We start from the raw sequence: 24,658 nt of genomic DNA, 5'->3' as shown, positions 1-24,658 counted from the left end.
GGAAGTCCGAGAGCTGTCTTCCGTCTCCCCTCTCTCGTGGGCCACACTACATCGCTCTTCCCTGTATTTCTTATTTCTCCCTACCAGAGTGAACATTTATCGTTCAACATAAAAATATTGGCACAATCATTCTGTTTTTCTTCTTTGAAGCTTGACCACTCTGACGAGAAGTATAAACACGTGCATCCCGCCGGTCCTCGAACGCGCGAAAGCCGAAGTGCAAGCGCACCACTTTGCCTTTGCAACTTCGCCTTGCCTTCTCGGTTTAAATCCTCCTCTATCCTTCGTACTTATGCGACCACCACCAAGCTCATCATAATACACCATCGACCGAGATGTTTGGCTCAATCACGAATTACTTCTACGACCGCCGACGAGGCTTTGCTAAAGCCGCAGGATTCGTCGGTGGCGCCTACCTCGTCGGACGTTACGTCGTGGACAGGTTAGCAGAGATTAGGGAGAGGGTTATGCAGGAGAGGGCTGCGAGAGATAAGTAAGCTTTACTTTCGCTTGCTTTTGTGGTTCTGGGAATCTCGTCTATTTAGATCCTGGGTCCAATGCGGGGGAGGTTCTCGTCCTCACACGTTCCAAGATGCTACCCCGGATGAATTGTCGGTTTCATAATGCGACCGCGGTGCTCAATGCCCAATAGCGATCTGGTATGCTCCTGGCGAGCCTTTGGGGTGTTGAGCCTTCACCGCTGGTGTGGCACCCACGAGACATCTCAGGGCTCTTCAGTCGCGTTTGTGGTACGAAGATGCTCTGGATATGCTTCGGTGGATATAACATACGCATATCTTGCATCTATCTACTACCTACTTTCCTCATATCTAATCAGAGCACAATACTCATTACTCGAACTACTCGTATCTCCACAGCGTCCGCAAACGCTTCCAACAAAACATACAAGACATTTCCTTCACAATAATGTCCCAACTTCCCATCCTCGGCCAAAACATCCTCTCGGAAATGAACGTCGAAGCACTTACAGCTGAACTCCAATCTATCACACGAGCCTCCCGAGCGAACACACAACCACAACCACCACCTCCCCCACCACTGGTATCGCCGCCGCCACAAGAACAAGCCCACTCTTCGCCCGACCCTCAGACGTCCACTCCATCACTAATATCAACATCGACGTATCCTCCGAACCCATATGCCCAACCACTGGCGCAATCACCTACATCACCCCTCATCCCACCCTCCGACTCCTCCCTATCTTCGAGCCTCGAATTCATCGTACCCGCTCCTTCCTCCGATATCAGCTCTGGGGCAGGAATAGCGGTAGACCCGGTACCTCGTAATACCGACAACGACACTTTCTCACTTTTGTCCCACTCCCAGTCGGCACGGATGGAAGGGTCCACTTCGCAGTTAGGTGCGAGCTGGGTGGACCAGTTCTCCGAGCAGCAGTCGGCTTCTTCCTCTTCCCAAGCGAACTCCCATACGGGGTCGAGGAGAGCTTCGGAGGACAATGTGCTCGTACCTCCTGCGGCATCATCCGCACAGCCCTCTGCGAACGTCGAAGTAGGGAAGACGAGTGGAAGTGGCAATGGGCTGACAGAGTCGATAAGTAGCTCTGGTATGAGCAGTCAAGAGCCATCAATATTCGGGAGTGTGAGTGACTCTTTTATATTTCCATTCTTCTATCGCTATTGTCTGAATGTTTATTTATTTTTTCCTGGGGGCATAACACAGTCTCATCTCGACCAACCTATACCTACTCCTCAAGTCTCGATGAGCGATTCGACAAGGTCCAAAGCCGAACTGTGGCGAGAAGTCAAAATGCTCAGTACGTATCCCTCCTCCCCCTAGTCCATCCATATACTTTCTCGCACCAGCTGACAATGCAGCACGCACGAACCAGCAATGACCCGGACGCTCACAACCCTCTACTCCACCACTCTCCTCTCCCTCTTTACCCACATCCAACTCTCCCTCCTCGGCCGATACAAGTACGTACGTTCGATAGTGGAGCTCGAGGCGGACGAGAGGGCAAGAGAGGGCTTAGAGTACGACACCGATATCTCTTCGCTGTTCTTTCAGAGTGGGGAGGAGAAGGGGGCAAAGAGGGAGAAAGAGGAGGAGATGGGGATGGGGAATAGTGCTTGGGCGAGGTTCGGGAGGATCGTGGTCGAACATGCGGATGCGGACGACGATTACGGCTTTCCTGCGTCAGGTTCAAGGCGGAAGGCGAAGGCGAGACCAGCAGACCATTGGATCGATGAACCCATCTCAGACGAGACGGAGCGGATGTATCTCATGTTGAGTTGGTGGATCCTGAACGTGGGCTGGAAAGACGTGGGTGAGCGTGTTCGGAGGGGTGTGGAAGAGGTGTTTGAGGGCGTGAGTTTGAAGAGTAAGCTCGGTGTATTGGAGCTGAATAGGTTGGTCGGAGATGTGAGAAGAAGGGTCGAATGGGAGGTTACGTTCGAAGGGAGGGAGAGGAGAATCAAGTGAGTCTTTCGGTCTGCACACCCGGACGGTCACTCCCTTTGATCATTGTCTCAGAATGAAGATAACTGACGATGGTCTACACGTGTAGCTTCCTCTCGACACTCCTCCCTCCCACGTCCTCAGCCCTCTCCCACCTTCTCGCACGCACCGGTTTCTCATCATTCTCCTCATCATCATCATCAACATCCCCATTCCTCCCTCCTGCACCCGCGCCCGCACCCGAACAGAACCCAACTTTCAATGCCCTCCTCTCCGAAACCCGCGACCTCCTCTCTTCCCCAGACTTCCTACTAGTTCTTGAGCGATGTCTCGATCGCGGAACCGAGGTCCTCCTCGAGGGTCTGCGGAGAAACGTTTTCTCTTCTAGCATTTCTACCTCTTCCGCCAACCAAGATACCACGGGCGCGGTATCGGGATCGGTACCAGAGCAAGACGAAGAGCCCAGGATGAGATTGGCGGGAATGCTACCGGGATTGGCGAGGTGGAGTGCGTTGGCTGTGAATACAGTGCCGAACGAGCTTGTTGATGTGAGTATTCCCCTTCATCCCTTTCCTTCTGAAACCACGCCAGTTCGAGGCGCACTGATGTCATCCTGTGTCGTTGTGTGTGTCTGCAGAACTTGGCGGACGTGAGGGAAGTGGAAGGCTTTGCGGCGATTATATATTCGAGTTATGAGGATAGATTTAGGTGAAACTGATTGTACTGGATCCCGGTGTCGATTATCATAACCGGTGGATGTGTGATGTGTGAGTTGTTACTTCTTAGTGAGGGCTTTTCAGCTGTGGACTTTGCGTCGTGAGTTCTGTTGAGAAGATTGTGCTTCGTTAGTACTACCATAGGTGAAGCGAGTGATATACATTTGGGTAGCCCCTCCCATGGTGTTTGCAACGATAATTGAAAAGCAATCAGCTAGCGCCACAGGAAGGGAATTCCTGCCCAGTGCGCGATGCGGTGACCAAACTCGGGCTACAATGCGTTGCCAGGCTGACTACGATGGCACGGACGTCGCACGATGCACGATTCTTCCAATTGTCCGGTTTCCGACGATCGATCTTCTGACGTGGAAAGATCCGTACTCAGTTGGTTCTTTGTTGGGCGTTTAGACAACGGGCCTTTTGTATAAGTTTGACGTCTATCATTCCAAACTTTGAATCAATACTCGCGTCTTGGACTGGACAACCACCACCACTTCCGCGACCACCACCAACTTGAACACCACCACCATCACCGAATTTACCTGCTTTTAGCTCACAATGGAAGACGTCCCTACCAGACCTTCGTCCCCTGCTCCAGATCTTGGCCCTTTTCCCAATCCCGCCCCCGACTACCCCATTGTCATCGTCCAACACAGACACTGTGGCGTTGACACTGGATCATCCTGTGACGAACTGAAATGGTCTCTCATAATCCTCACCACTCTAAACCTCTATAAGTCGACCGATCCAAGCGAGCCGGTCCACGGCGTAGAAATGGCCGGTCAATCCTTTGCCGTCGCGCCTCGAGGTTTTGACGCTGGAGAAAAAAGATCTTACGATGAGGACGTCCCGTGGACGACAAAGTGTAATCGGAACGAGAGGCTGTCGATGGTGAATGATCCTTACAAGAAGTGCATGGGTGGCGTCAAGCTAGGTTCTCTTGCTGTGGATGGCAGGGATCCGGAAGAGGTGAAGAAGGAACTGGAGGAAGTGGTTAGTCTCATAAAGTCGCATCAGCCGACTCCGAAGTCGGAGGATTGGGACTACAGGGATTGGTTGCTCGAGGTGGTGGGACGGTTGAGGGAGAGGCAGGGTGCGAGGGGATGGATTGATGTTGCCGAAGGAGATGTGCTGGACAAGGATAGAGTGGCTAAGAGAATGGAGCTTGCGATGCATAAGACTGAGGAGAAGAATGGACATGTCAATTGGAAGGTCGAAGCTGAGGGTGGATTTGTGTTTGGTTCGAGTCTCAGAGTTACGAGGAAAATCGGTGGACAGAAAATGATGCACGTTCCGATTATTGTCGGGCTGGATATAGACGTATTCCTTGGTACTGATGTTGCTTGAATTTTCTTCTTACATGTCTCCATGTATGATTACAGACGGGCTGGGATCAGAGCATTGCTTGGGCGGACTCAGGCTTGTGGGTGGCGTTTTAGGCATGACGTTCCCACGAGGGGAACCTTCACTCGGCTACGCCACAATTGAAGGTTTCTTCGGCTCCACCACCAGTGGCCCACCACGTAGAACTCTCCATCGTAAAAAGCAAGATCTGTATGTCCATGTTTTCTTCGTGCAGGCAAAACACTGTATCACAGACCTCCGCCGAAGCTGGTTTACTAGCATTTGAACTCTGGTGCGTTTCAGCGAAGCACTGAACTTCATCGCTTTGCGCTCAAGCTCATTCCGTGTTCCTCCTAGTTTCTGATTGATTTTCTCGTCGACTTACATTGCACCGTCTTATCCTATCTCTCCGACTCGAATCCTTGTAACATGGCACAACTCCACGATCTTCCCCTAGAGTTGTTGCCGCTGATTATTCAACACCTCCTCAAAGCTTCCCACCTCGCATCTGTCTGTCTCGTCAACCATGCATTCAACGATTTCGCTGTACCAATGCTCTATGAAAGGCTTGTAATCTATCCTTGGTATAAGGACGCTAAAATCAAGGTAACACGCTGAACGACACCCGCTTTTCAAACATGCACAACATCTAGCTGAAAGCGGAACAATGTGGATATAGGTGGCAAAATTGTTCAAGACACTGGCTGAATATCCGCATCATGCGAAGCATGTCAAACGACTAGGTAACCGCTGTCACCTTCCTTTCTTTGGCTGGGACTCAAGATACTTACTGTTTAAAACATCCTCAGAAATCCGTGACTTTCCAAAGTCACTTCTTGGCACTTCGCCTTCCTACCTTGCCCTCCTGCACGATTGCATGATTGGCTTACAGAACTGCACGACTCTTAAGTCATGCACATGGACAAGGGATGGGTCTCTCACTTCGAAAATTCTCAATGCGCTTTCGACTCGCTACGTTGCCCATAGGTCACCCCAAGATCCACGCACACACTCTCCAGAAGCGTCGTTCGACTTACTGGACACTGGATTCGCTACTTTCTCGTTGGCTTCGGCGTCGGTTAAGCTTAACTCTGCTCTTACCAGCGAGAAGAAGTCGCATTCGGACTCGAGACTTGATCAAGCCATGACACGGGCTCCGCTCACGGAATTAGAGATCAATGGGCACAGTGAGGGGAATTTCGACCCAGTGCTGTTGCTGAAGTTCGACAAGTTGAGGAAGATCTCGTTGATTATGCCGAGTGATGGAGTATTGGAAATGCTGCCGAGGTGGGCTGGAGTGACGGGAGCGACACTGACGAGCCTTACACTGATTTGCAAGGTCTGTCGATCATCTGTATGCCGTCCATGCAGTGCCTACAAGACATTGACACTATTTCCGCTTTGGAGAATAGTTCTCCAACCATGTGACGGACGAATTACTTGAGGCGATCGCTCCTAGCTTGAATTCTCTGGAGCATCTTTATCTTGCAGGATGCCCTAAAGTTACGCATAAAGGTGTATGGGCCATGATCCAAGCAAACCCAGCAGGGATCAAGGGACTAGGATTGGAAGGCCTGTCGACTACTTTCGTGAGTCTCGATTTCACCTTCCGATTATTACATCCGAGAATGTTCATATGTCTGCATTGCTTATTCTGCTCCAGGATATGGCGATGTTTGCTCAAAACGCACATAAAGGCACCGAGTCCTGCTCAGGTCTTATTTCGCTCACCTCCTTAACGCTCACAATCCATCCTTCAACAATCACTCCCGCCTTCACAGAAGGCGTCTTGGCTCTCCTCGCCTCTTCTCCTCTCTTACACTTTCAAATATATGCATCCTCTTCCACTCGTGGGCCCACATCCATGGTCACTACGGCCTCTTACATCGCCACCCCTTCTCACTCGTCCGCATCATCGCAAGCGCAATCAACGAAGCAGCGTCAGGAAGACGAGGACAAGGCACGACGACAAGCGCTCGTAGACGACTTTTGTAGAAGGGTGGTCGCCAATCATGGAGCAACATTGAAGAGATTCAGCTTTCATAGAATTCGACTGAGCTTGAGCGTTGTAGAAGAGGTGTGCAGGAAGTGTGCAGGGCTGGAACAGCTGTTCATGCTGATCATGCCAGAGGAATTGGTACGTTGTGTGGGGCCTTTACTGATTTTTGCCAAAGGCTCTGATCCCATGGCTTCGCCCCGAGCAGCCCTATTTAGGACAAATCTTGGCTCATGCTAAAGATATGAAAACCGTACACATCAACTTCACGCATCGTCCAGCGACATATAATCCACGCGAAGGAACCCAGATGTTAGTCGAGCAGTGTAGCTCGTCCATCACGCAGTTCGGGATCGAGACGCGGGTCTGGCATGTGAGTTTATCCTTCTTTGGCACCCTATTATTGACCAGTGCTAATGACCTTGTGGACGACAGGTCGAGAGAGAGGTGGTGAAAGACGAGAATGGTGTGGCGGTGGCAACTAAGCCTGTGCTGGCGATGTATACAAGTCCAGATATACCAGAACAGTTCCTTGTTGTCCGTGCTTAGATGACTGTAGCATTTTATAGTATCATGAGACGTTCAGTTAGACTATCAACTCAACTGTTACTGGGAGATCCTTAGAATGATATCTATAATTGTGGCCCACAATAAGATTCCAGATTAGATAAGATGAACGACTCTGTTCGAAAAGCACCATGCTTGAGCAACCTCTCTTTGCCTCCGACTCTCACTTTATTCACGCTCTGCCCTTGTCCTTCTCCTACTGGCTTTCTCCACACTCCATTCTAAAGGACACTAAACATGGCTCAGAATAAACAGCCCTACCCAGGTGCTGCTCCCAAGTACGCCGCTCGACTCCCTTTCTTGCCAGCGATGTTGAACGATGTCTCGGATATCGATCAGATATATCAACGATTTCAGTAAGGCCCTTGCCAGCGAGGTGAGGATTCTGCTGCAAGAGGTTGGAAAGTTGAGAGATGAGAGGCGAGCATTGCAGCAGTGCGTACATCACTTCCTCACTCACGATCGAGTCGTTCAACGAAATTTGCCTCCGTTGTTTGACGTGGGTGGTTTAACTACCGCCCTTGTACTAATTCGACCCGACCTCTTTGTTGGTCAAACATGATACAGTGAAATTGCAGAACTTATGGCGGTCAAGTCGAAACATAGCGCAGGGGGAGAGTATTCACCGGACTGGCACCCTAGGGTATGCAATTTTCTATTTTCTCGAATGTTCTAATGTGTCGTACCAATCCTACTCGCCCCGTACATCGTTACACCGTGCCGAAAGCTCACCCGCTCATGTCTCGATATCTTCACAGAGTCTCGGCTTCCCCGAACCCATTCCTGAACCTGCCCCTCCCCCTCCCCCCGAGCCTGCCCTTGATGGACCTGCGAAGCCTGCCTGGCGAGTGGTGCATAAACGCCCCGAACGTATGGCCAAGGGTAAAGCGAAGGCTCCCGCAGCTCTGCCCGCTCCACCCCCGCCTCCACCTGAACCACCGAAGGCCGATTTGCCGAGCTGGGCACAATGGAGACGTGCGTATCGTGATTCCTTAATCATTTCTTTTCGCTCTTGTGTGGAAGCTGATGGATATGTGTTCGTGTGGTTGGCCCTGTTTTTGCTCTAGCGAACCCGGTTTACTCGCCACAAGCACGAGGTGGCATGCCGGGTGGCGGACAGGTGGTTCAGGCCCCTCCGCGCGCAGGACTTTTCGGTGTGCCTCCTTCTCACTTTTCTGTCCGCATCCTCTCACAACTGACTATGGCCATGTGTTGTAGGCCCAGCCACGCCACCTCCTCAGTGAGGCCACGGACCATCGGCTCTCTGGTTCTACCATCGTCACGTTTCAGTCGTTATGGCTATTCTTCTTGGAGCGGAAGGCTGGAGGGTTCGGTGAACCCTCTACCCTAAACCTTTCCATGGATTACTGCTTACCCATCGTACAATTTCAAAGCTATCGTTATCCATGACTTGTCTCGATCTGTTAATTGACTCTGCTTCTTTACATTTGTTGTTAGCCTTTTTTGTGTTCAGGCCTAGTACTGACACTTCTTCCCATTCTTGTTTTCATGTTCGGATTGTTCTATCCGTGGGAGGTTTCGTTTCGTTGTTGTGAGATATGCTGTCCATCGTAGTCTGGATACTCGTCGGGTGGCCATTGTTGTATCAGTGTAATTCTAGTGCCACATCGCGGAGTCCGGCTTGGTAGTGATGGTGATATTCTGTATCGAATGATATTTTGTTTATTGACTGTAGTATCGGCATAACTGGAAGTTAGTCAAAACAGCGGGGCGTATGCAAGCAGGGATGAGGATCCCTCATGAAACACGGTCACTCCGCCTCCATTTCGCCATATTCAGTATATCAATGGTCAATTATACTTGTATAGGCCGAACCCAAGTGAAAGTACAATGCAAGAGCCACCCAAAATGCCGAGCGCCGAGGGTATGAAGGCCGCGACATGCGCACTAATCCGAGGGCGAGACAACATAGGTAGCAGTGAATGATGAAGCACCAAGCGAAGAGTCCTCGAATTGGCTCTGTAGACAGTGTGGCGTCAGTATCTCCAGGAAAACATGGATAAGAAGGAAAATAAATGATCGACATACGGGAGAGAGGTAAAAGTCGCCGTCAGGTGCAACGTCGACGGCGATGCAGGTATAACCTACGCTTGGGGTGGCTTGATTGATGTAGAAAACGTAGTGACCACACTCGAGGTTGTCCTATTTTTTAAGCATGATCAGGTTTTGTTGCACTCATCGCTCATACTTGGAGCTAATCACCCACCGAAGAGACGGCACAATAATCTCCGCTCGCAAGAGCTGATGCAACGTTGGATATAGACGTTGAGCAAGCAATCTGGACACAGATGATGATCAGTATGTTTTATACTCTCGCGCTGGGAAGTTCGAAAGATAATCTCAACGTACGGAGTCGCCGACGGTGAACTCAGTGGCGGTGGCAACGACGTTGGCAGCGGATGCCTGGCCAACCACAAATGCGAAGGCAAGGACGCTGGTAAGAGAGAAAAATTGCATTATACGGAAGCTGTGATGGAGTAATTGTGCGGTTGGCGTCCTCCAGCTATCGTGTCTGCCTCTTTATACTGCAGAAACAGGCACATCGAGGGACATGGGTCATCTTGGTCGCATACATCAGCGTATCAAAACATGCGAAATGCCATCAGACGAAAGATCTCCGTGGATGGGAAGCGTCAGCCCCGCTGGCTCAACATCAGGGTGGGCAGAATTGGCCGTGATGACCTTGAGAGAGCGCGCACGGTCTAAGGAGGGAATCTTCTGTGCCAGATAAAGGGCAGCGCATTCAGGATTCCGGATAGGCTGAGTGTACTGCGTTTCATAGATAATGATCATGAGTAGTATTGTTTGTACGCAGAAAAGTCACATTTGTTGCGATATACCTCATTGCATCCCTGATGCAGTGGTGTTTTGTCAAGGAGGAAACCAGGCAGGTTTCAACCGTCAGGCGCACGAGGCTCTGGAGAAGAAGGTCGATCCAGTGAGCGGAGTATAGTGCAATGAGGCTCTAGGCAAAGGGCCTACATACCAATTACTGCCGTGATGGTTGCTGACCCGCATGGGTATGCTTGGGCCTTGGCGTTACCAATAAATCCATCAAAAAAAGGCGTTCGCAATTCAGTGACGTCGAAGGAGGATAGAATATAACCACAGAATAAGAGGAAGGCGTCCATCTGAGAAAAGCCTGAATCGCAGACAATACTAGTCCGAGTTCGATGCGAGACTCGCCGGGTGCAGGTGAAAGTAGAGTTCCTATGGAGGACGATACTCAGGGATGATAAAAGATGCGAAGTCTCATAAGATTGACCGTCCGACGTGCGGACGCCAGGGTGCATAGTGATCTATGCACATCATCATCACATGACAGGCACAGCCTGAGGAGGCCTACCAAAGTCTACCGAGCTCGTTCAGCAGTTGAGGGCGATTTCTGGAAACACGAATTGTTTCAATTCATTCCAGCAGCGGAGGCAGAAGTTGAACATATAGATGATAGGAAGGATGAACTACATCCGGGAGAGGACAAACAAGTTCGAGACAAGGGAAACTGCGCCGGGAAGACTCGGAAGAGTCACGGACTGAAGGCTGAGTTTGAAAGTCGCCCAAGTCCGCCGCTTGGCGACACCGTCCCCGTTCTTCCCTTCCAACTCTTGATATCCGCATATATCTTCACGCTCGCTCTCGCGCGACTGGGTCTTCTTCACTTCTGAGTCCTCGTACTTTGCACTCATTACGCTACCTGCGGCTACACTCGCACGTCTTTCCTTCGTTCAGTCAAAACTTGCAGCTCAGTCCTCCGAGTCGCAGTTCCCTCGAACGGCGATGTAGCATCTCTAGTGCGCACACTGACGGCCTAGATGTTTAGATGTTACAGACGTCGCCGTCACCTCGTGATATTATCGTACCTTCAATTTCGTTTGAAATGGTTCTTTACTACTCAACGCATCATTATTTTCTTTGCAGGTGAAGATAGCAACGCTCAAATGGCTCAACCGACCTAGTGAACCGTCCTTAGTATCCAAGTACTTATGGCCATAGCTGGCACGTCATCATTAGCCGTGCCCTCCAACATAATTGTCTTCAGTATGTCTCCTTCGAGCAGTCGCAAGCTCTCTCATGTGGCGTTTGCTTCGAGTGAACCTCATACCCACGACCCTCAGGTACATGCAGAATCGGAAGGCTCATCATGTCCTGGAGAGGCCAAGCATTCCTCGCGCCAGATCGCAAGGAAGTCTACCCTCTGGTCGTTTGACGGCACTGCTCTTGTCTTCGGCATCTTCTGCTCCCTTTCCTAGCTCTGGTCGTACATCTTACCTTGAGTTCGCTCTCTCTCGCTCATCTGTGTCCGTGCGTCAGAGGATATAATCTCTGCAGCATTTATGTCAGCAACATGAGAAAGCGGACCGAGTGTCTTAGACTTGAACAGCTCGACCGAAGCGCTCAGATATTTATGCAAGAGCTCTCTCACGAAAACGCGGGAGATAGGGATATGGAGGATTGCCATCGTCCCGCCACTGCTGTCTCTTAACTGTGGCACACCTGTTATCTTACGCTAAATACTGCAATCTGTTCTTGTGGACTGTCTAGGAAGTTGCGCTGCTGCAATTCAGCATCCCTCAAGAAGCACCACCACGCTCCCTGCGATTGCGAACGACTGATTTCTAGTTCCGTATAGATTTGAGGAGGCGATTGTGAAGAGGAATGTTGAAGGGGAAGAAAATGTTGGCGCCTTGGCGGTACTGCAGAGGCGAAGTGTGAACAAACTGGATGTATGGTTCGTTTGCATCTCTTTCTTTTCTCCGAACATGACGCGAGGCGCAAGCCGATGGGAACAATAGGTGGTGGGCTCACCGCCGTGGAGGGCCAGTCAGCTCCATTGGAGAGATGAGTTACATCCTCATGTCGAAGGTTCGCAGCATGGGCACAGGTATCCATAAGGTATCCACACAGATTCATGCTTCCCGTTTCTGCGCAGTCAATAGACGCCTGTGCCTCTGTATGCGGCCTGAAACTGGTATTGCCTCTGCAATATTGCGATTAGAATATAATTCTGGACCTTACCGCACTTTCTTGTGCTCTATGCTAGTCTGTCAGACCACAGAGAAACCCGTTCGGGAGGTCTACTTGAGTTGGACATCCAGACGTTTCACCGTTACTGCTTCACGGTGTAGTTTGCTGAACTAAATTCGTTGAGACTTTTCTTAGCTTGACGGAACTTGTGTCACCGCCTTCAAGGCCACAGGGTCGTGGTAGCATATACATGACCTCCCATTGGTGCAATGGCATCAACGCGGAGATGAACTGAGCTTCGAGTCAAATGACGGCCATCATGCCGATCCACGAACGATACACAGCTTTTCTGTGGTGGGCCGACCCTACTTATACGCAATGGCTTGCGTTACTGTGACGATGTGGACACACTACGGTGTGGGCTTGGATGTGGAACGGTTGCGACGATGTTTACGTTATGAGTTTAGGAGGATCAATTGCCCATCTTGCCGGATGGAGAAGAATAGACGTTGGTTCGTGCATCTCACATCCTCTCTGCCTCCTCACCTCCGCTTCAGTACGATCAGGCTAGGCAATAACCCTCTGCATTGCATATGCAGCATCCACAAAACCATCGGCCCTGGCCTGCAGCCGAGCTGTTCCATGGCGACGCATACTTACTGGACGTAAGTAATGGGGCAGACACTGCCCATCATTCCTTCGTCTCCTTTAACATGCTAAATTTCTGCCCCACAAAGCACAAGATAAATGATGCTATTCCCTCAATTCTATTCAGTGCACTGGAATAGTGGTGGACCAGACGGATACTAGTGGCCGCAAATGAGCGTTCAATTTCGGGGCACGACACGGAAGGCATGCACATACTTCTCTGCGCAGTGGCAGTGGGGCGAGCAGGCCAATGTGGGTAACACAGGTACCAAAATGAGATCTTACGTGAACTATGAAGTGTCTTCTGACGTCTTACCTGTGGCTCTCTAGGCGCTGGTACTTTGGGGTGGATATATAAGACTCTTCGGGGCGAGGGTAGAAATTGCTCTTCAGCAGCATATATCCCTACATAGTACCTGACCTTCTTACGAAGACTACAACGGTCCATTTCGCCACACTTCCTATTTTCACGCCTTTTACTCTTTTCACGATGCGGTTGAGTCTTCATTCCACCCTTTTGACGGCCTTGGGTGCGGTCGAGGCCGTATCTGCCTTTGGCTTTATGCCGAGGGATAGTGGGATCGATTTTGCGGACTATCCTTGGCAGGCTCCCGGGCCTAACGATTTGAGGTCTCCTTGTCCCGGTTTGAAGTAAGTCCAAATATCAAGTTTGCTCGCCTCCAACCCCAGGGTACATTATTGACTTGAGCGGCCTGCACGCAGCACACTCGCCAACCACGGTATCTTGCCGAGAAACGGAAGTAACATCACGATCCCTATGGTACTCCAAGCCGGAATCGGTATGTCTTGTCGATCGTTGGATCTATCAAGCTATGGCACTCATCATTACTGGAATGTTCATAGACGGATATAATGTGCAGCCTGATGTGTTGTTGCTGGCCGCAAAAGTTGCGTTGCTTGTCAGCACCGAAGTAGAGAACTTTTCGCTCGATGACCTCGACATGTACGTATTCAGCATCCTGCTCTCTTATTGCGCCACTCCTTCTACTATATACTCAACACCAATTCCTCATCGTAGGCACGAAAACATCGAGCATGACGCCTCTGTCTCACGCTCCGACCACTATTTCGGCGACAATCATTCCTTCAACGCCACTCTATTCAATCAAACGCTCGCGCAGTCCAACCCCGGTGTTGATTATTACAACGCTACTTCTGCTGGACTTGTTCAGAAAGCTAGGCTGGAAGACTCGATGGCGAGAAACCCCGACGTGATCAGTACCAGCAAGGAGTTCTTCATCAGGATAAGGGAGTCGAGTTTGTACTTGTCTGTCATGGGTAATGCGACCACCGGTGAAGCGCCGAAGGAGTGAGTCTGGCTCCCTCCTAATTTCCCGTCTCACAGGGCCTTCCGCCTGAGTGACAATTGGTCTGACGTGGCTGTATTCATGCTCAGGTTCGTCAACATCTTCTTCCGCGAAGAACGCCTCCCGATCGCTGAGGGTTGGAAACGCTCCGAAGTCCCTATCACGTCTGATCTCCTCAGTCCTTGGTCTAACACCATTTTCCTCGCCTCGGACTGGCAAGGTCCGACTCAGAATAGCTCGGAATTGGTTATTACCCCTGATGGGACGATACAGACGCTTCAGCAGCCTGGGGAAGGGGATGGACAGAACTTGACTGGTTTCTAGTGGGGCAGGAATTGACGACGAATGGAGGACTGTCGTATTTCCGCCGTCTTGATCGCGCTTATGGGGGCGTTGTCGGATCTCGGGATCGTACACATTTCGTGGACTTCAGATTACACATTTGACCTGAGTAGCTATGCCAAATCATGTTTGTTAACGTTACGCTTCCTCCCTTTGTGATAAAACTCTCCCCGCCCAGACTCTTATGACTTCGCTTCGTGCTCAATTCGTCTCTTCTCTTTATGGACCTATCTCATCGCGTATATACAGTCCAATAGTTCTAATCAATAACGTTTCCTTTGAGTGTCCAAAAGTACACCAAATGTGTCTAAACGAGACGCTGGTGGAGATAGGCCTGCGGGATGACAACATCTAGTACATCCTCCTCTATCAGCACAGTCCTTATTTCTGCCACACAAAGCTGACTATCGTGACTCTCCTTCAAATGAGCCTCGTACAGTCTGACGATATCGTCGTTTCCGCGATAGACGTCGTCATGAATGGCCTCTCCGAGGTCACGCAGAGCGTCAAAGCGGTAAGCATCGTACCAACGCGTGTCCTTGTACATGAGATTCTGGAGCCAAGGCATAAAATACTGGTCCTCCGATAGAAGAGAGCCAGCCATCAGATCGGCCCAATCAATAGAGGTATGCGTCTCCACTGGCTCCTGGATCATTTCTTGAATAAGATCTTCAGGCGTGGCGGAGGGTGTGACGAAAGTGCGCCCGAAGTAGTAGATCCCAAGAACTTTCTCGATTCCTGCTTCTATGGTCGATGCAGGGTCATCCCACTGTGACGGCTGTTCGACCGTGTCCTGCCCGTTCACGGTTGCTGTGGGACGGACGATGAGTCCAAGCCGCTTGACGACCGAACGATTTTGCTCGGGAAAACGATCGTCGTGAGCGTAGATGAGGACATCACTATGGGTGTTCGGCATTACCTTGCTTACAAGGTCCTTCGCACCGCCGTAATTATGACGTCGGGCAACCGTTTCAACAAGTACAAACAGCTTACGTATCCTCACTGCGTGCCACTTTGGCGCCACTCCGAGTCGTCCTGATTCTCCCTCGGTTCTCCATCTGTTGTCCAGTTCTGCATTTGCCAACGTCTGCTGGTGTCAAGCTTGTGTACTCACAGAGGCCTTCGGAACGATCCCCGCAATTGAGCCCATACTATGTTTTGCGTGTGCCGTCCTTCCTGCACTCTGGCATGCTCGAGGACCGTTCCCTGGTACCGAGGACGCTGTACGCTCTCATCGAAACGCCTACCAGCGTTCTCTACCGGTGCTCTTTCTTGATGTTTTAAATCTGTCTGTCAACCCCAGAAAACACGCATAATGAGCCAAGACATCCTTGACACCGCTGGATTACTTTCCTCTTGTGGTGTCTCCGTGAAGTTTCGTGCCGCCTGCACATTGCACTCGTAGGCGTGCTGCTCATGTAAGCACTGTACCATCCCTCTCCTTCTAGTCATCCTAGTTATTTTGAGATCATATAGTGATATAGTGTTACGCGAGCCCTGCACAGTACATGACCCTGGTGAAGATGAACAACACGAAGGGCTCTCAGATTTGCTGTCCTTCCTCTCAAGCGCTGTATTACAGCATCTCCGCATCCAGAATCGCCATCATGAATCGTGTTCATCACCTCTTCCCTGCATCTTCACCCAAAATCATTGCTTGTTTAGGTTGCAGAAATAGCTCTTCGTCAAACTCCCTGACAAGACAGAGGTCATTGATTCAGCAAATCATTTGGCCCTGTGCTCAACAGGTATGTGAATGCATACACAACAGTCGTGGAAAGGTGTCACTGCGTTACTCACTTCATCTACACCTTCCATTGCACCAGCACACTCATCTCAAGAGGCCGTGCGAGAGACTCACTAGAGGAGATTTCCGTGTCCGGACCGGCTACTCGAGTCGTATGTCGCGAGCCGCCTTTTCTTCACGCTGATTCTTCCTTGCAGTGTCAACTCGTGGGTCCTCTTTCCCCTACCCTAGATGCAGCTGGCTCGAACGCGGGCATCGCTGATGTCGTCAAGAGTTGTTCAGTCAAAATTCAAGCCCGTCATGCCCTCAAGGCCTACAAAGCAGCAAGGACACCGATTCGTTATCCGGCAAAAGCACACGCCTAGCTTAGATGACGGCCGATGGTTTCGACTTTGAGATGTGGCTGGAGTCACCAGGTTTTCCATGGTTCGATGTCATTTAGAACGGCTTTTCCTTTCGCCTTGGTGCAACGGTCGTTCCTATCAGGAACTCGCAGGTTTGGTGCTGTACATGTTACCATACCCTTGTCATGCCTAATCCATGGCGTGTCCACATGTTCACATTATTACATAGCTTGGTGCAGGTGGTTGACTATGGCCCGTGCGCCTTTTCCCGTGTATTGGTCGCCGCGGATCTCAGTCGTCGTCTCCTTCGCTGTGCATCGCTCGCTGCTGGCCTCTTCTTCGTACGGATTGCTACGCTGCTTGAACTAGAAGAGAAAATCTATGATATTTGCTAGAATAAATGACACGTGTGGCTAGTAATAAGGAGCGTGCAGTGCCGAAATGTGAAGAAGCCCCGCCCCCCTCCAAGCAAGGTTGCTGCTGACGAAGGCAGCGCTCCCCCAGTAATGAATGGGTGGGTGGTTTGGGGGTCGGAGGAAGCCAGAGCTCCTTGGACGATCAGACCGCATCCAGTCCTTGGTACGGATTTATTTGGGTTTTCCGCACGGTAGAACACGGCACCAAGGTCGACGGACATCACAGGTCTCCCTGTGGGTCTCTGCATGGAGTATCGAACAATGAGAAATGTTTAATTGGTAGAGTCAACGAACAAGAATTACACACCCTTCGACCACGTTTAGAGGCTCGTCTGATAGGAGAAACATGCATTTGTGAGTCCATATCCGTAGTACGACGATGGCGGCTTGATTTAATTTGAGTCAGTAGCAGGCGGGAGGAAATGAGGGCAAGTGAGTGGCGCATCCAGATGAGGTCTTTTTATATACCTACGACCCGGTCAATGTTTGGTAGTGAGCCACAAAGCGATTCGGCGTCTAACTTTGCCCGCAGCTGCGCTTTGATAAGAAGACGTCCATATTTGGGCACAAGGAAAGCCCATAAATGCAAGTCGAACATCCCGGCGGCAGGAACAAAGCGAAAGGAAAGCCCAAGGAAAGCCTGCCAGTGACACAAATTGGCAACAGTGCCGAGAGCATGACGACACTTAGAACTGGGCATCAATGCGAGGTCGCAGTTGAAACAAACAAAGCGAAACGGGTGGTGCCGAGCGAAAGCCTGATGGTCATGGTTGCTGCCAGCGCCCAGTTGCGTATGTAAGCGGCATTGTCTCGATGCGTCCGAATATGGGTTGGTGGCGTCTTTGTGCGATTTCTTGTCCCACGCAATTTATAGATCATATTTTTCCTTCCATCCTACCCCTTCTAAGATCCTCCGTTTGAATGCTTCAATATACACTCGGAAGGGACCAAAATTCATTGACTCACGAGTCACTAGTGTCCACGACCCGCCCGGCGCCACATTTTTCGAGGCCTCCAACGGTTGACCCGACCAAACTCAGACCCACACGCCGCATATGATTGCCACTCGTCGGCACTGGTGGCAAGGATGCCAATTTCGGCCCGAGAATAATAAAAGAGAACACACAAGCATCGATGGATGGACGAAAGCCAATGTGATCTTTGATTGCCATTAGGTGTGCGGTATAAGTATGTAAGTATGCGGTCGTGTTTCGGGGATGGGCATGCGAATGAAGTAAAGAGATGGAGCCGAACAAGAGCCTACGGAAGCAAGCGCGCCAGTAACTATGGAGGTATCGTTCAGTAATACAAAGGTTTCGAAAGTGGAGATGGAGCATTTAAGTGTTGAGGGAAGAGGAAGAGTGACGACGGCGAGGCAATGAGGAGGGGAGGGGAGAAAATAAGGGCGTGATAAAAGCAATAAAGCAACAGCCATGGAAATACAACGATTTTCGTTTGATGTTTTAGTATCACAGTCTAAGAGTCTAAAGTCGATGTCGATGTGTGATCGTAAACGGTTAAGCATTAAGTAAGACTTCAAAGCACAAAGAACCTATGCGTGCTTCTCTTCAATCGAATGGTGATCGAATGCACCAGTGGCTTCTTGGTGCGTGGCCTTGGAACCGGTCTTTGTGTGCGTACGGACGTAAGGAGTAGCAACCTTCTCGGACATGCGCTGTTCGATGGGAGGACGGGAGGCTACGGCGGTGAGCTGGGTGGTAGCGGCTGCGTAAGGAGACCTCTCGCGGATGCGTTCGCCGTACTTCATAAGAATGAACTAAAGAAGCAAACGGAAGTCAGAATACGGTCGCAGATGACGAGGGATATGGAAGAGCTGAGGGAGATTGTCGAAAAAGAAGAAGAACAGAAACTCACGGGAAGAGGGATCATGACGGTGGCGATGAGCGCACAGAGAGTTCCACCCCATTGGTATCCGAGGTTGGTGAACATCTGGGTGGAGTATAGAGGGAAGGACGCCGCGAGCATGTTACGGATGAAGCCCTGGGCGGAGATAGCGGAAGAGGCATATTCGCCATAGCCGTCGGCAAGATAGTTTTGGACAGCGTCGAAGATGAGGTCTAAAATGATTCGTGATCGGTCAGCAAGGTGGAAGAAAAGATGGTGAATGAAGAACAGACGCACAGATGGAGAAGACCATGGGGCAAAGCGAAAGGGTGGGGACGATCCAATGCACGCTGGCGAACTGAGTCCAGGAGAACCAGAACAACGAGACGGGCAAAAGGATAGCTCCGACCCTACTCCACCATAACCTTGCCTCCGGGCTCGGAACACCACCGTTCTGCTCCCTAATCCTGGCGTACACCTTCTGCTGGTGGACACTCGCAGCGAACGCGAAGAAACAGCCCATGATCGACGAGATGTACGGAAGGCCAGCGACACCCTGGCTCCAACCATGATGGTTCTGGAACGTGAGCGGGATGACGGAGAAGAACAGAAAGATGATGGCCCATGCAAAGGCGAGCCAGAGGGAGAAGAAGAATACGACGGGTTCGCGGACGAGGAGGATGAAGGCCCGAGTGGTGGAGGCGTGGAGGAGTTCACCGAGCGACTGGGTTTCGAGTTCGGAAGGAGCACGGTAGCGGTCATCACCAGTGTCAGCGCGGAGCTTCTTGGCGTGCTTTGCGAGGACGAGGGCACCACGGGTCTCACGCAGGAAAAGAAGTTCGACGACGAGGAGACAGCCGTTGGCGATGAGTTGAACCTGCAGACAAATTATCAACGACTGTGATGTGCGGAGAGAGAGAGAGAGGTGTACGTACCCATTCAATCCAACGCCAGCCGATGGTCTCGTTGATGAAACCAGAGTAGAGAGGTGCCGCGACCGTACCGAAGACGGCGACGAAACTGAACAACGCGACGGGTAGACCACGCTCCTCAGTGCTCCAGATGTCGGCCAAGGTACCTGGAATGATAGTCGTGCCAGCGGCTCCGAAACATCCAGAGAGAAGACGGGCGATGATGACGGTAGCGATGTTTTTGGCGAGGGCGATGGGGATAAACCAGACGGTGAAGAGGGCATAACAGCCGAGGTAGATGGGGTTGCGGCCGATGAACTCGGAAAGGGGACCGAGGAACATGGGAACGATGGCGAATGAGGCTGGTAGAAAGGATCGGTTAATAAGTACTGTGGTCTGAGAGGTTGATGGGAGAAAACATACCGTTGAACACGAACATGCCAACTCGGCCAACCTCAGTGGCTACGCCGAGTTCTTCGCACATGCTTTCAATGCCAGAGGAGAAAGCTGCAGTTGCCAAGCCACTGTATTTTTTTTTCTCGTGAGAAGATGGACGAAGACAGAAGACGGAGAAATATACGCACATGAACAGGCACATGAAGCAAAGAAGAATGGTTGTCCGCCATTTCTTAGCTTTGGACCACTGTAGAAGGCGATAAGTGAGTGTGCATGGGAAGAGTTAGCTCAAATAACGTACGTTCATAGGATTTGTCGGATCATTCTCTTCCCAGGTAACGAGTATGATATCGTCATTGGCCCTGGTGGTGGTAGTATGGCTGGTGACGGCGGAGATGGCGGGTGTCTGCATGGTGGATGAGGGCCCTGACGAGGGGCCGGCGCTGCTTTGGCCGACCTTGTCGACGTGCTCAGTCTCGCCGGTCAGACCCTTGCCTATGGAATACATTCGTCAGTACCATCCCGGCCATAGTTTAGATGGATGAGGACATACCATGCTGAAGGTCTGCGGTACTGCGACCTCTTATCATATCATGAGGGGGCATGCTTGAGAAGGCGATGAGTGTTAGTGGAGAAAGATGGGGTAGACGAGGGGCTGAAGGGCGGAGGGATGGGGGCCCACTGGGGCGAGTTTTTATAAGGGCCCTGGAGAAGGGGGCAGCGGGCGGTAAATTTGTTCATCATATTGAGGGTAAGCCGGGTGGAGGCGGTGCGAACGAGCGGAGGAAATGTCTGCCACCCGCTATCCCGAAGCTCGACGAGGGTCCTCACAGTTTTATCACAACTGAATGGTGGCTCCCACCGTTAGAGTCGGCCTTTCACACTATGTTTATGTGTCGGTCAAAGCTTGCAGAATCTGAGCTGTACCAAAGAGAAAGAACGCGACGCTGCTGTTCTCAGACCATAGAAGAATCGATTACATCAGCCAGAAACGGCAGATATGGGCCCAAGTGGCTGCTCTCGGAGGAGCAACGGAGCAACTGTGATCGACGTCAGCGTTGAAAAACTTTTAATTCGATCTGCGTGATCGAGAAGCACATGACAATTTCCACCGCCGGAACAACCTCGGTGCCTGGCTTGTCCCCTGCTCAGCTGACCTCTGCGAATATTGATACTCGCTGTAAACGGAAACTGTCCAAGTTGCAAAGCGTAGTGGTCAAATACAGACTGAAAACAACGTCCAACGATGTTGCGGACGACGAAAGCCCAACAGAGCGTTCTGGTCGGTCCGTCGGCTTCCCACCTCGTTGACGGTCTCGGCCCTCGGGCGCCGGCCTAGGTGAGCGCGGAAACGTGGGATACCGGTCGCTTCCGATGAAAACTGTGGCGATGTGGCGCACAAGTGGGGCACTCCTATCCATGGACCACTGTGGCCTGGTTCTCCATCGTGCAGGTTCCGGTTGATGTCCGGGAGGTAGCGATTACTGTATTGTCCTCAGAACGATGAGACGATGATTGAGAATGAGTAAGCCCAAAAAAAACGTCGGATGACTGTCAGCAACGTTTGACTGAAGTTGAAGTGTCATACGTACCTTACGGCCCTGACCTTACCATAGGATTGCATTCGTTATCAGTTAGTTCCCCCTCTCGCGCAGAACTCGGTCTCTGAATGCTGAAACCTCACATGAAAGCGATATATTGTAGTATGGAGGAAGAAAGCAGATCGTATTCTTTGATTTCAAAAACCACAATATATCCAAAGAAAAGACGAGACAACTGGAGGCGATTGGATGCGTCTATGTGCGTAATCCCACTCTAATGGACACCGCTCTGCATGATGTCATTATCCCTTTTAATCCTCAACACCATCTAAGGAGGTTTGGACGAGGTTCATTCATCGCTATGCGTCCTAGGACTCGCGCAGCGCCATGCGTTTCCTCCGTCTCTCCCTCCACACAGGACCCCACCTAATCTCCACATAAAGCAAAGGGCATACCGCGATACACAGACCCGCGAGGATAACATGCGTCCATCCGGGCTTGACAGCGTCCAGTATGATGCTAATGACGGAGATGACCGCTGCTCCAAGGAAGCAGCGAACGAGATTGTTCTGTACGCAAGAGCAGTCAATAAATGAATGGCCAGGTAGGGAGGGGATTGCGAATCACGGCTGGAGAGAATGGTGGTCAAAACAGAACTCACGCATGCGGTGATTGACGATCCTTGAGAGGGGACGAGGTCGATCAGAAGAGTCGAAGCGGCATTCATGACGGCGTTGAACAAGTATCCGACTGCATAAAAGCCATATTGAGCGCATTATGCAGAGAAAGTTTCAATCAACAAGAAGGCCCTTGACTTACTCAAGAATTGCATGATTAACGGCACCGCGATGGAAACTTTCGCCTGTATGCACCATCCATAGCCCAGCAGCACGACGATGAAAAAGAAAGAAAACACCGGCATCGTTCTCAACCTAGCCAGCTCGATCGGAAAGTCATCTATAAAGTTGATACCGCCGTCTCTCTCTGCATTAGCATTCTTCTTGTCCGAAAGCCCACCCTCTCGCCTCTTTGCCTCCCTCTCTTTTATAATTCTATCTCTCATCCTCCTGTAATCCCAATCCAGCATCCTTCCCGTCCCCACCGAACTTGCCAACATACCACTCCCCACGCTCAAATAACACAGCCCTATCTGCGTCTGATTCAACCACGGGTATGCCTCCTTGAACAACGTCGAGATAGACGATGCCACGCTCATATAGACCGCGTAGAACACTCCGGTGAAAATGAGGAGCGTTAAAACGTCAGGATAGGTTAGGAGGACGAAAGGGTTGGAGAGCGATTTGTTGGAGGGCGTTGTAGGGCCGGAATTGAGATTGAGATTTACACCGTCGAGGTCACGGCGCGAGCGACGTTGTTTGCGACCGATGAAGGGGAGGAGGGCTTTGTTGAGTCGGGGTGGGGGTATGCTTCCATCTCCGACGAGCACACGAAGCGTCTCCGGGAGGAAACTTGGAGGGTCATGCCCCGAGTCAGCACGATTTTTACCTGTAGGTGAGTGAGCTTGCGACGCACAGAAGGATAACCACTCCGCAGATCGCGGACAGAATGGCAAGGAACCAGAAGACGGACCTAGTCGCAAAGTCATCAGTTGTTCAATCTCAGAAAAATAGACACGCAAAGGGAAAGACACGCGGAGTTCGTTTGCTCTTACCTCCAGCCAAGCGCATCCGAAAGCGCACCGCCGATCGCAGGCCCAACAGCAGGCCCAATCTGAAAAGTATAGAATCTCTTGAGCTGCAGTACCCAAGGGAAGACGTGACGCCATAGCGAGTTACGCACCATAGGTCCTATATAGAAAAATCCAAAGAAACTGCCTCTTTCCGCGGGGACCGCGATATCAGCGACTACACCCGCGCCTTTATAATCGCAGTAATAGCTCGTGTCAACGAATCGAGTACAACAGTCGAAAAGAGGTTGCGCAAATGCACACCTAGTGCGGTATTGGCAGCCGATCCGGTCGCCTGTATGCATCGTAGCACAAGGAGCAACCAATAATCTGATGTCGGGACTAGGGCGAGGCCGACGGACGACACTGTCGAGACGGCCATGCATGCGAGAGTTATCGGTCTTCGACCGATGCGGTCAGCGATTGTTGCCCAGAACATGGGTGCTGAAGAGAGATAAGTAAGTGACCGAGGTGAAGATGTTGTATGAAGCGACGCATAAAGCGAGTTATAATTCGTCGAAGTGCTAGCAGGAGTCACCCACATATTCCTTGGAGAATCATATAGACCGTCACAGTCAAGTTGATGAGCTCAGTCGACTGGAAAAAATCAGACCAAATCGCCAAGCTATCAAAGTCGCCCGTGCCCCATAGCCTAACAAATGTGGGTCCAATAGAACGAACGTTACCTTCTTGAAATCAGCGACCAGAACAGGTATGGATGGGAAATAGATGTTGACTGTAAGAGGACTTCGAACGATATAAGTACTTGTCAGTATCGCGTACGACATATCAATGGGGACTAGCAAATGTGAAAACGCTCACCCCAACAGTCCCGCAAACGCAATAGCCACGACGATGAACCATTTCTCATTCTTCGTAAAGACGCTGTAGGGTCGATCCTCCTCCACAGACCCAGTGTCTTTCAAATCCATTACCTCGAGAGGCGATTCTCCTTTCTCCAGCTGTCTGGGAAGCGAATCGGCGTCGCCATGGGTCGTATCCCACCCAGAGCTAGTGGTCGTGTGACCTGCTACTGGGGGCTGAGGAGCCCCAGGTTGAGCTCGAGGGTCCTGGTCTGGGTCAGAGCCCACCTTCAGGCCCTGATCGTCAGCAATGAGCACTGTCCGAATAGACATCCGTCGTAGTCGGAGAGTGGGGAAGACAAAGACAAGAGCGCTAGCCTGAGTCTGACTCGCAGATTTACATCGAGGCGTCACGGTCTCGAGGCGACTTGCGTTTCTTGGAGGTCATATTGTGCAATGGCATGCTCTTCTCGATGACTCAAGTACTCGAGGATGGTTCCCTATTAGTACCGCTCGGTTCGATAGAGCCGCTTTCCCCACTGGCAGCACATTGGGGCTCCGAAGAAGAACAACATTAGGGCCACAACGAGCTTTTCATAGTT

The 24,658-nt window shown here is 51.1% G+C and overlaps 8 protein-coding genes across 8 annotated transcripts; 4 read left to right on the top strand and 4 right to left on the bottom strand.

Annotated features, from left to right (window-relative positions):
* The first annotated feature begins 50 nt into the window (after positions 1 to 50).
* On the top strand, positions 51 to 4,502 carry STEHIDRAFT_168053 (uncharacterized protein). The gene is made up of 7 exons (XM_007303459.1): positions 51 to 493; positions 879 to 1,620; positions 1,702 to 1,795; positions 1,871 to 2,459; positions 2,549 to 2,987; positions 3,077 to 3,592; positions 3,698 to 4,502. Exons 1-6 carry the CDS (start codon positions 336 to 338, stop codon positions 3,149 to 3,151), a joined length of 2,097 nt encoding a protein of 698 aa, XP_007303521.1. The 5' UTR covers positions 51 to 335; the 3' UTR covers positions 3,152 to 3,592; positions 3,698 to 4,502.
* Positions 4,503 to 4,928: 426 nt separating this feature from the next.
* STEHIDRAFT_168052 (uncharacterized protein) lies at positions 4,929 to 7,126 on the top strand (the record flags this gene model as incomplete). Its single annotated transcript, XM_007303458.1, has 7 exons — positions 4,929 to 5,105; positions 5,179 to 5,242; positions 5,309 to 5,838; positions 5,912 to 6,088; positions 6,163 to 6,636; positions 6,704 to 6,868; positions 6,931 to 7,126. 7 exons carry the CDS (start codon positions 4,929 to 4,931, stop codon positions 7,042 to 7,044), a joined length of 1,701 nt encoding a protein of 566 aa, XP_007303520.1. The 3' UTR covers positions 7,045 to 7,126.
* A 173-nt stretch (positions 7,127 to 7,299) lies between these two features.
* Positions 7,300 to 8,306, top strand: STEHIDRAFT_130687 (uncharacterized protein; the record flags this gene model as incomplete). Its single annotated transcript, XM_007303457.1, has 6 exons — positions 7,300 to 7,340; positions 7,402 to 7,497; positions 7,630 to 7,705; positions 7,821 to 8,037; positions 8,130 to 8,216; positions 8,281 to 8,306. The coding sequence occupies 6 exons, from the start codon at positions 7,300 to 7,302 to the stop codon at positions 8,304 to 8,306; spliced, it is 543 nt and encodes a 180-aa protein (XP_007303519.1).
* Positions 8,307 to 8,970: 664 nt separating this feature from the next.
* On the bottom strand, positions 8,971 to 9,540 carry STEHIDRAFT_156222 (uncharacterized protein; the record flags this gene model as incomplete). Its single annotated transcript, XM_007303456.1, has 4 exons — positions 8,971 to 9,042; positions 9,112 to 9,225; positions 9,290 to 9,361; positions 9,433 to 9,540. The coding sequence occupies 4 exons, from the start codon at positions 9,538 to 9,540 to the stop codon at positions 8,971 to 8,973; spliced, it is 366 nt and encodes a 121-aa protein (XP_007303518.1).
* A 3,718-nt stretch (positions 9,541 to 13,258) lies between these two features.
* STEHIDRAFT_56730 (Cloroperoxidase) lies at positions 13,259 to 14,348 on the top strand (the record flags this gene model as incomplete). Its single annotated transcript, XM_007303195.1, has 5 exons — positions 13,259 to 13,347; positions 13,420 to 13,496; positions 13,561 to 13,660; positions 13,736 to 14,026; positions 14,114 to 14,348. 5 exons carry the CDS (start codon positions 13,259 to 13,261, stop codon positions 14,346 to 14,348), a joined length of 792 nt encoding a protein of 263 aa, XP_007303257.1.
* Positions 14,349 to 14,673: 325 nt separating this feature from the next.
* Positions 14,674 to 15,516, bottom strand: STEHIDRAFT_110502 (uncharacterized protein; the record flags this gene model as incomplete). Its single annotated transcript, XM_007303455.1, has 2 exons — positions 14,674 to 15,225; positions 15,481 to 15,516. 2 exons carry the CDS (start codon positions 15,514 to 15,516, stop codon positions 14,674 to 14,676), a joined length of 588 nt encoding a protein of 195 aa, XP_007303517.1.
* A 3,121-nt stretch (positions 15,517 to 18,637) lies between these two features.
* Positions 18,638 to 20,437, bottom strand: STEHIDRAFT_56799 (MFS general substrate transporter; the record flags this gene model as incomplete). Its single annotated transcript, XM_007303198.1, has 6 exons — positions 18,638 to 18,951; positions 19,016 to 19,595; positions 19,654 to 19,991; positions 20,053 to 20,153; positions 20,214 to 20,272; positions 20,327 to 20,437. 6 exons carry the CDS (start codon positions 20,435 to 20,437, stop codon positions 18,638 to 18,640), a joined length of 1,503 nt encoding a protein of 500 aa, XP_007303260.1.
* Positions 20,438 to 21,934: 1,497 nt separating this feature from the next.
* Positions 21,935 to 24,185, bottom strand: STEHIDRAFT_55757 (MFS general substrate transporter; the record flags this gene model as incomplete). The annotated part of the gene is made up of 10 exons (XM_007303132.1): positions 21,935 to 22,135; positions 22,228 to 22,316; positions 22,386 to 23,035; positions 23,100 to 23,156; positions 23,239 to 23,297; positions 23,367 to 23,443; positions 23,518 to 23,697; positions 23,796 to 23,850; positions 23,940 to 24,000; positions 24,076 to 24,185. 10 exons carry the CDS (start codon positions 24,183 to 24,185, stop codon positions 21,935 to 21,937), a joined length of 1,539 nt encoding a protein of 512 aa, XP_007303194.1.
* Positions 24,186 to 24,658: the final 473 nt, after the last annotated feature.

The sequence above is a fragment of the Stereum hirsutum genome, assembly GCF_000264905.1.
Source record: "Stereum hirsutum FP-91666 SS1 unplaced genomic scaffold STEHIscaffold_6, whole genome shotgun sequence".
Classification (NCBI taxonomy): domain Eukaryota; kingdom Fungi; phylum Basidiomycota; class Agaricomycetes; order Russulales; family Stereaceae; genus Stereum; species Stereum hirsutum.
This window is presented reverse-complemented; position numbering and strand designations above follow the sequence as displayed.

Excerpts from the sequence above, each read along its gene's own strand:
- STEHIDRAFT_168053 (XM_007303459.1), top strand. The coding sequence starts at position 336 with ATGTTTGGCTCAATCACGAATTACTTCTACGACCGCCGACGAGGCTTT. Across the intron at positions 1,796-1,870 it reads GCGAGAAGTCAAAATGCTCA|CAATGACCCGGACGCTCACA; the intron begins GTACGTATCCCT and ends CGCACGAACCAG. Across the intron at positions 2,460-2,548 it reads GGGAGGGAGAGGAGAATCAA|CTTCCTCTCGACACTCCTCC; the intron begins GTGAGTCTTTCG and ends CTACACGTGTAG.